This window comes from Anas platyrhynchos, chromosome 5 (genome assembly GCF_047663525.1).
Source record: "Anas platyrhynchos isolate ZD024472 breed Pekin duck chromosome 5, IASCAAS_PekinDuck_T2T, whole genome shotgun sequence".
In the NCBI taxonomy this organism is placed as follows: domain Eukaryota; kingdom Metazoa; phylum Chordata; class Aves; order Anseriformes; family Anatidae; genus Anas; species Anas platyrhynchos.
In genome coordinates, this window is record NC_092591.1 from 64,720,754 (window position 1) to 64,730,381 (window position 9,628).

The following is a 9,628-nucleotide window of genomic DNA, read 5'->3' on the forward strand; positions in this document are numbered from 1 at the left end:
TAACAGATTCATAATCCGTATGCACCTGATGGAGCTGGTTGATACAGCTGGAATATCTTCCAGCTAGGACTTCTGGAGTGATGGGATTATTGTCCTCCCCCTCCTCCCGCCCCCAGTCATATTTATCAAAGTATCTTACACTGTCATGTTTTTTGAGTACTTGCTAAACTCTATTTGAAGGTACACAAATTTAAGGAGACAATGACCACTTTCCAAAAAATATCTTTATTGGGTATAAAAAACAGTAAATTCCGTCAGATGTCAGTAACAAGTATGTATTACAAGTCTTTTACGCTGCGGTATTAATACATGCCTGCAAGTGTTTATACCTATGTTTCTTCTGGGCAATTACCTCCAGTTTTGAAAGAACTTTTCCTATTTACATTTTGTAAAAACCAGCCTGACATTCCTCATTTCTATACTAATACTAACAAGTCTGTCTACTTTTGCCAGGCCTCCACTTTAAAAGCTTCATTTGAAATGAAATCTACAACAGAAATATAAAAGATAATGTACAAGGACAGCCTATGTTTGCTCAAGAATGCAAGGAGGGGAAGATCATTTAAATGCTTCCCTAGAGCAGGTTAAGACAGGCTCAGAGTGTATGAGAAAAATCTTGTCCAAGAACACAAAGCAAGCGCCCTTTGCAATTTCATGCAGGAAAGAAGAGTATTTTCCTAGCATTACATTACTTGTTGGTGGTGTTTTTTTGTTATTGTTTTTTGAGTCGTATGCCATTAACATGTGAAAACCTGGCCAGGCAGAACACACCTCTGTTTATGAATATAAGCCCTGAGAATGCTTTATTGAGTTTAGTCCTAAACTTGTATTTGGGTAGCAGAGGACAGTCAGCTTGTCAGAAAGGTCAGCTCCTTACATGTTTTAGTGTGTAATTATTTTGCGCTGTTTAGTATTTTGCAAACCATCCTTACAACAATGAAGTATTGCCTTCATTGTAACCTGTAGCTCTTAAGCTCCTCAACCTGTTACTCTATATGAAAAAAGGTACTTATTTGGAAACTAAGCATATGCACCGCCTCCATCCTCAGATGAAGGTGACTTCAAATTTTGTAATATAAAGGTGTTTCACATCTGAATTCATTCTCATTTCTTCTGTTTCCATGTTCAATGCACAAAGATGGAGCAAATTCGAGCCATACATTACTGCTGATAACTCTAACTAAAAATAGAAGAGCGTAATATATACCAACCTATACCACCTACTGTCTGCCACCTACGCAAAAGGAATTTGCCTGCTCCCAGGCAAACCAATGTTCTGAAGTCAGTGATTTGTCTGGAACTTGATCCAGGTAGCACAGAATATTTCAGACCCCGTGTACATGCAGATTGCATGCACAGCGTAATACATACCAAGAGATAACAACAATGTAGTGAAACCATAAACGTTACCTTTGTCTTCAGAGATTTCTTGACTGCTCCGTGGGATAAGAGTCTCCTATGTGATTTAGGGGACAGCACATGGCTTGTAGGGACCTAAAACTTGGTGGATTTATGGGTTGTTGAAAGTAGGGTCGGTTGAATGTTCTGATAATGTTTGCTTGTTTGTCTCAATATAGTGGCTGTTCTATGTACTCCATTTTATGGGTAAACAAATCCTCCTAACAGCAGAGATTTATCTTGTTGGAAAGGCTATGTGAGTTTCAGACCATGTCACCTTGAGATGATTGACTTTGCAATTTTTTCCTATATGCACACTTTTAAAATGTTTTTATAAAATTATGTATTTTTTAATTATGCTTACATTAAACATTCAAAACCAATTGGTCTCTGATTTACTCGTTTTGTAATTTTACCTAGCAGTTAACCTCCCCTAAATTTTGTGCTTACCTGGTCCCTTAAAGGGCAAGAGGTTGGAAGGAATTGGGTCCTTAGAACTCAGTGGGATCAGGTAGAGATTCTTGACATGTCTGTTGTTATTAGTTACAACACCAAAACAACGACGACTGCTAAAATAGGAGTAGAGAGAGATATAGGCAACTTCTTCTTCTTCTGTGGCAGGATGGAAACGAATCAAACGAATCAAAAACAATTCCTGAAATACAAAATCAAAGTGGAAAAATTCAACCTGTAACACATCAGCAAATAAAATCGTTTTCCACTTTCATCCAAGATAGGATGAAAGTCTGGAGCAGCTTTAAACCAAGATTTAAGAAAATACTGTCATTCAATTGGTAATATTAAACCAGAATCAATTTTGTCATTTTCAGAAAGACCAACTATTTACGTATCTCACATCAAGCTACACCTCTTTAGGTTCAGAATATTCAAATAATTATGAAAGAAATGGAAAATTCTTAGATTATATTTGCATACTGTGCTTCATTTTTACTAAATCCATAAGGGTTTTAGTAGTAAAATTTATTACATACGCTTACTAATAATTTCCTAGTCTTTTAAAATTGAATTTCTATCTTCAGTAACTGAATAAATAGATTGTTTATATTCAATCATTAAAAAACAATAGGTTGTATGAATGTTTAACTACTACACAGGGGAAAGATGATTGGCAGCTCAACAGGCAAACCTGTTTCTTCAATAAATCAAAAATTTCAATGGAATAAGTGGTAGCAGGAGTTTTCTAGGTATGATCGACATCAATATAAATTAGTAACAAGGAAATTCTATCAAAAGCTGCTGTATATTTCTTCCTGGTTTTCCAAAGGATTTTAAGTAAATACCTTACAAAGTGAAGATTGGAGTTTGCCAACATAATCCCAGACTGCCTTCGGTGAGATCTTCCCACCAATATGAATCGTGTCTGGTAAATCCTAAACAAGAAGCATTACATGGTCGTATAAGAAAAGGAAAGAGAGGCTACAGTTTTGAACCAGCACAGATTGCCCCATCCCAGTAGCTTAGGCGATAATACAGTACTATGTTTTACTGAACTTGCACATATACATTCCTAATTTCAGACAGGCTGTTTCCAAAACGCAAGGAGTTCATTATGGCATATTACTGGAAGGCTGGCAGTACACACAAAACGGAAAAAGCACTGCCTGACGAAGATAGCAGTGGAAGGTCAAATACTTTTGGATGCCTATCAGCCGATTCTATTTGGTAGCTTTGCTTTTACAGGGAACCTGTTATATGTAGTATAGCTTTTATCTACGCTTTCAATTGATCTGAAATTTTTGCACCCATATGAATTCTAGTTAGCTTCCTGTCATGATGACAGTGAAACCTGTTTTAGCAAAAACAACAAGAGAGCCACCAACCCTCCTAAGAAAAGACCTAAACTACACGCCTGAAACCCTCAATCACAACAAATACACTTCTTCAGAGAAGTTAAGTAACTGCTCAGTTGTTTCATCACAAGCTGTCATACTACCTAATTAGTTGAATGTACACCCTCCCAAAATATAAAAGCAGTTGCATCAAAGTTAATCAAAGGATGATATTTTTAATAAATGGCCAAACTTTTCTAATAGATCACATCAGTGATCCATCCATCTGTTTGTGAGCAGAACAAGGCATCTCTTTCAAAACACATGCTGATGATGCTTCTCGTCAAAACCTGATCTTGAAATCAAGCTATTATTCTATGTTAGATACTAACATATATAGAAACATATTAACAGACATGAGAATTCTTCACAAATACGTGAGGAATTTTTTTTAAAAGGCTTTCTCTCCTCCCCCCTGCCTCAGGCTACTGTTCCTATTACTAAAGGAGATTACTAAAGGGATGCAATTTTTTTTTTTGTTACACGTCCAATATAACACCATACACAGTGACCCCAGCCTTTCTAACAACAGGAACTGCAATACATTCTAAACGCATAAACATGTCAGTGCTAACCTCACTAAGATAATCAAAGCACCCGGAGACAGGATATGCTTTAGTGATAAATTTGGCCACACTCTGCAGATTAATAAATCCTTTCCAAATGGTGTTGAGGCGAGAGAGGAAGAGAGAAGTATCGCTGCCTTGAGGTGAGCGTGGCTCAGCAACACTGCAAAACAAATCCAAAAGAGAAACGTTATAGAGCACAGTAAGAATGCTTCCTTCTTCTTCTTTTCTTCCCTCCTCTTATTGATCAATTACTTTATTTTAAAAAAGCAAGTAACAGAAGCCTTAGTAAATGCTTTGTTAATGTTTTCCACTTTCATCCAATATAGGATGAAAGTCTGGAGCAGCTTTAAACCAACCCTCACAAACACTTAATATATTTGAATGCACATGCAGATTTAAAGTCAAATATCTTATAAGTTTTATTTCTCTGTTAAAACACATTGAAGAATTTTTACTGTCAATATATAACGATGCTCAGAAAATGTTACCAACTAGAGAAGTTAAACAAGGAGATGACAAATTAAAAATTTAAAGTTCAGGTAATCGCATTTAAAGTTGAACATGCCTTTTGATTATTGGCAGGGGAGGGTAAGAAGCAAAGGGGGACAAACAAACTGAACATAGCGACACCAGAGATTCAGTGGCTTAGCTTACTATTAAATATACACACCTGATATTGGGTGACTGATGAACAGCTAAGTATCTTGGATCTGCTGAGGACGATGGCTTTGTTAATACTGATTTGGGGACAGTCATAACTGGTTTTGACATTTCCTGCTTTGTCTCCCCTGTTAAAACTTCACCAGATGCAGTACCAGAACGCAGGGCTGTGGTCGTAGTACCAGAGGAGCCGCTCATTGGTGTTCTAGGCTCTCGGCCAGAAACTGTTACAGTTGTGACAACTGCACCAGTGCAAGAGGCAGGAAAAGTCGAAGGTTCTTCAGATGAAGTATCTGTGTTGTCATGGCCTTGGGTTGTAGGAATGTAAGTCCTTTCTAAGCTTGACTGGGAAACTGCTTCTGCTGCAGGTGCAACTTTGGTTTCCTCTGTGTTTTCAGAGGCTGCCTCTTTAGCAGGCTCCGCTGCTGCTGCTGGTGCAGAACTTTCATATTTTCGCTGAACTTCTGGTTTAGATTTTGACACTGCTTTTTTAGCAGAAGCCATTAATTTTATCTTCTTCGGTGGTAATTCATCTTCAGATGCTGAAATCTGACCTACAAAATTAATTTTAAAGTGTTTTTGATTACTGTTTAACAATGAAAAGGTCTGAAGAGAAAAACAAGTAAGCAAGCAATGCTCTTAATAATCCTTTTACTTCAGACAAAGTCAACACTGTAGATACCTGTACGGATTTTGCAGTTCAGGTCAAAAAGATGGGCTCGATGTTCATTTGTTGTATCCTTCAACATACTGCTAAAAACGTCTAGAGAAGGAGCACTATTTACATTTTGTACAGTTTGGGTTGACTTCTGCTGCTCCTGGAAATGAACAAACACAGAAAACATTCTGGTTGATTGCTAAATTCAATCGTAAAAAAATACTTTTGAAACCGTTAATTCCAGTTCTTTAAAAAGATATTAAGGGCTGTGCAGAACTACTGCTCTGAGCAGCACTGACAAAAAGATGGAATTTTGAACTATTCCTCCCCTTTTATCATTTGTTTAAGAATATCATGTCAAACAGAGTTCTCAAATAGTATTTGTCCTCATTTCATTTCATGTAATTCTGAAGTAGATACTATCACATTAACTGCTTCCTGAGAATACAGAATTGTAATACTGATCACATTTTTGGGGGGGAAAACAATTGGCTAAGATTTTGCTGTAAACTGAGGCAAAGGTCTGAAAAACACGCATCATCTGATATTTTAGAAGCACATGCGATATATGCCCGATATTAGGTTGTTGCATTCCTTCAAACCAAAAGGAAAATGCTCATAGCGCACCTACTAGGTGATATTCTTACAGTTCATTGAAACAACCTGCATTTCTGACACAAAATTTGAGGCCCTAGTTAGCATTTATCTCCCTTGGCACCTCCATGCTAAAGCAATAGCTAATACTTACATCAGAATCAGACACCGGGGGAGAGTCTTCCATATTTACATCTGGCACTTGTTCCCGTTTTACAGCTGCTTTCTTCATCTCGTGTGATTTGTTTCTTGACTCTAACATCTGAGAGAAACAAAAACACTTTAGTAACAAGTCTGCATACTGATTTTATAATTTTATTTTATATTTTCTTATCAGTTGGCTAGTGGAAGAGAAAAAGCTTACGTTATTCATATTTCATTAGGAAGAAAACAATATATTAATTATGGGTGGTAAGGGCTGGTGAAGTTACTGTTAGTTCATATCTAAGGACACACTGGAGAATCGTATTGCTTACCGCTTTGGCTGGTTTCTCCTTCCATACAAACAGTTCTTTAGATACAAGTTCTTCGGGTTTCATTCTCACTAGTTTTGACAGTGAGATTTCTCCACGAAGAACACGATGAAGAAGTCCCTAAAAAAAACCAAAAAAAAACACACTTTGTTGCCATGCTGAATAACTTAAGCAACTAACATGATTTGCAGTGCTGGACTGTCAAAACCCTTTCAGGTTTCTTAATTCCCTATTAAAAATGCCAGTTAATCTTAAGAAAACTTAGCACGGTGCAGCAACCAGAAACTAATGATGAAATCATCATGAAGTATGAATTTTCCACATTACCATAAAATATACTATCAATTCTACTGAACAGGAATTTCGAGAGATGAACTGCCACTCCTGTTTCATATCTATAGTAGAATTTTTTTTAAAGAAATTATGTTGTCTAGTCACTATTCCCATCTGCACCAGCTTCTTTTTCCTTTCAAAGATAAATTATCATGTACACAAGTGGTCTCCCATACAAACCACAGAACGTCACAGAAGAAAAACATTTATTTTTTTTCTAAGAATGCCATTCAATAAACAAATATTTCGCTACAAAGGCCAATCTTAATAAATACACGCGATCCAACTGGACTTCCATTCCAACTGGATTATTTAATATTTGAATGGCTTTCAAACAATTTTTTAGAGCATAATTCATAAGTCTCTCTCTTGAAACTACATATTGATGTATTATTTAAAAAACAGAATATATTTCAGTACGTTTACTGTTTAAGTAAATTCCAAACCTGATTTTTTGGGTCGTCGAGATCGAACAGGATTCTACGGTATCTACTCTTGTATCGGTTGTCCGTAACTTGAAACAAATTAAACACCTCCTTTTCAATATTGAGTGCTACTTCCCCTACTTCACTCTCTGTCATGACCAGATCATCACTATCATTGACTCTGTTAAAAACAAGAAAGGGTATGCGCATTTATGTTAGGCACAAATTCTTCAGGCAGCATTCATAAAAACTAAATTTTCAGAGGAAGGAGTTAACCACGCTTTTATTCACTCAGTGAGGACTTCCTTAAAACACATTTCAAAGCCAAAGTCTATCTCAGGACCTCAAAATGTCAACAATGGCAACCTTTTGCTACTGTCTACAGAAGACCACGGAAGACAGCCTTAACGAACTGAAGCCAGGTCAGTCCTTACAAATCCTCCTACTCGTGACACTGCAATTAGTTTTCTGTTGTTGTTTTTTGTCATGAGCTACTGAGGGAGCTAAAACACTTCAGTTTTAATCTTAGACCCTCCACTGTGAACAGCATTTCTATTTCAGAGACACTACCAGAGCACAGTGGCCTAAGTCTTGACAGCTGACAAGAGCTTTAATATTTGTGGGACAATGTTTCAGCTTTTTTTTTTTTTTTTTAAAAAAAAAAAAAAAAAAAAAAAAAAAGTAATACAGTTGCTAACTTTGGGAGAAGAAGGAACCTCTGCCTCAGCAAGCCCTTGCAACCTTTCACTGTGATATTCCCTACACTATGCTTCGTACAACCCCTACATCTCCAAACACCACCATTGCCAGATATCAGCTTCAGGTCACCTGCATTATAAACATCTCTATGCTGTGATTTAATTCTTCAACTGTAATTGTCTCTCACTACAAATGGGATAGTGACGTTTTTTTAAAGGCTTTTTCACATGCCCAATTCTTTGGCATCAGATTTTTTATTTTTAATAAAGCTCTAATGCTAAAAATACTTGTAGTAATTTCTAGCACAAATTAAATCCCTTAGTATCACTTAGCAAGAAAGAAACAAAACTCTGCAGGCTAACCCTTTACTTCTAGTTGTAGTTTCCTATATAAAATAAGTGCTTTGAATTCCCACCCACCTCTTCCATAACATTTCTTTTAGGGACTGACGAATATATTGTCGAATCTGTGAGTTGGGCTGCGACTGGATAGGGCTAGCTTGTGTTTTTGCTTGACTACTTCCAGATGCAGTAGCTGTTAAAACAAAGAAGAAAATGCAGTATTAAATGCTTAACATTATAACTTCCTGTTTATGAAGACCAGCTGTCAACCTATAAGGAAGTCTGTGAAATACCTCTGGAGAACTACCAAGTATATAATTTAAGCCATCCATTTTTAAAGCCTTTTTAAAAAATGTGTAAAAGTTGACTTTTTTAAGAAGAAGTTTGCCTTTGATCCTGCAGAGAGCACTTCTCAGAGACTGTCTGAAGAGTTTAAAAGAGTTGCATTTTGGTTGTAAAGGTTGAAAATCTCAGTCACAAGCTATGCAAGAAAATTAAAAAAAAAAAAAAAGACACCACCTTCAAAGATTCCTGAGTTGGACTTCATGATTAAACTTCAAAATAAACAAACAAACATTTTCACAAAGTATATATACGTTCAAGCCATTTGGTTGCTAGTATGAGTATCACACTGTCGCTATAAACTATCAGATCTTCTCATTTACTTTCCAGTTAAACTCTAGATTTAATACTATAATATTTAATAATTAAATATTAAAACCATTGCTCAAACTGCGGCTATTTAATTCCCACCAACTATTCCATTCACAATATCCCAAACTGCCATTTAATGTTTTTTCTAACATCAATATATTGACAATACACATAATGCACAAGAAAATTTACAAATTACAAGCGAAGACTCCATATACTGAAGTTATAATTGCACAGGACTTTAAAAACAAGCATTTCTGTAGGTTGCATTTCACCTGTCCACATTTTGGCACTGACGGGAACAGTTCAGCAAAACGTAATAAGCCAAAACACACTCTCCATCCAGCAAACGTGATGTGCTCCACTTCAGTTTGCCAGAAGTATCGTTTACAGGACATCAGAGTTACCGTGGGCAGAGTTACCGTGACACATTCGTTGTGACAGCACGAAGGTTCCGAGGGAAACCAAGAAACAACTCCTGAGATGAAGTTGTTCTGATTAGAAAAGCTAAAGTTAATTCCCCAAAAGTCTTTTGTCTCCTCATAAATCTGCATTTGACTACTGACCAGTTTGTGATTTCTTAATTTTTTAATTATTATCTGATGTTTTTAGCTAGCAAGGTCTTGTAATCAGAATTAGTCCCACAGCCCCATCTGCAGAGAGCTATGTGCTTCCCGAGAAGGATGCAGAAATTCAACTTTGGTTAATTTCACCACAAACCAAATGGACCCTTTTGGTCTTCCATACCTGCTACAGTGAGAGCAGACATTATCAGGAAGGGCCTAACAACCGATTTTTCTCAGACTTGAGGGGGACAAAGGTAGGGAGCGCCCTTCTGAAGCCCAGTTCGCCCAGTTCAAGAAATCCTCTAACAGCATACTGTTTGAATAGAAATACACCTCAGAAAGGGGAAGATTTGGATTACCTAAGAAACAATGTCACTACTCATTTCTGAGTGAAACAGCCTTCCCACC

The 9,628-nt window shown here is 36.8% G+C and overlaps 1 protein-coding gene and 1 long non-coding RNA gene across 2 annotated transcripts; both read right to left on the reverse strand.

The window, feature by feature from the left end:
• Window positions 1–207: 207 nt before the first annotated feature.
• LOC140002687 (uncharacterized) lies at window positions 208–3,470 on the reverse strand. Its single transcript, XR_011809912.1, has 2 exons — window positions 2,700–3,470; window positions 208–2,053 (listed from the first exon to the last, which is right to left on the reverse strand). It is a non-coding gene; the product is annotated as an uncharacterized lncRNA (long non-coding RNA).
• Window positions 3,471–4,462: 992 nt separating this feature from the next.
• Window positions 4,463–9,086, reverse strand: LOC140002608 (death-inducer obliterator 1-like). Its single transcript, XM_072038504.1, has 6 exons — window positions 9,077–9,086; window positions 6,982–7,049; window positions 6,206–6,322; window positions 5,884–5,991; window positions 5,160–5,295; window positions 4,463–5,031 (listed from the first exon to the last, which is right to left on the reverse strand). Exons 1-6 carry the CDS (start codon window positions 9,084–9,086, stop codon window positions 4,463–4,465), a joined length of 1,008 nt encoding a protein of 335 aa, XP_071894605.1.
• Window positions 9,087–9,628: the final 542 nt, after the last annotated feature.

Bases quoted from the DNA above. Each gene is read 5' to 3' on its own strand.
- LOC140002608 (XM_072038504.1), bottom strand. The intron at 6,323-6,981 runs GTTTGGAATTTA...GGTTTTTTTTAG, and splicing joins TCGACGACCCAAAAAATCAG to GGACTTCTTCATCGTGTTCT. The intron at 5,992-6,205 runs GTAAGCAATACG...TGTTTCTCTCAG, and splicing joins AGGAGAAACCAGCCAAAGCG to ATGTTAGAGTCAAGAAACAA.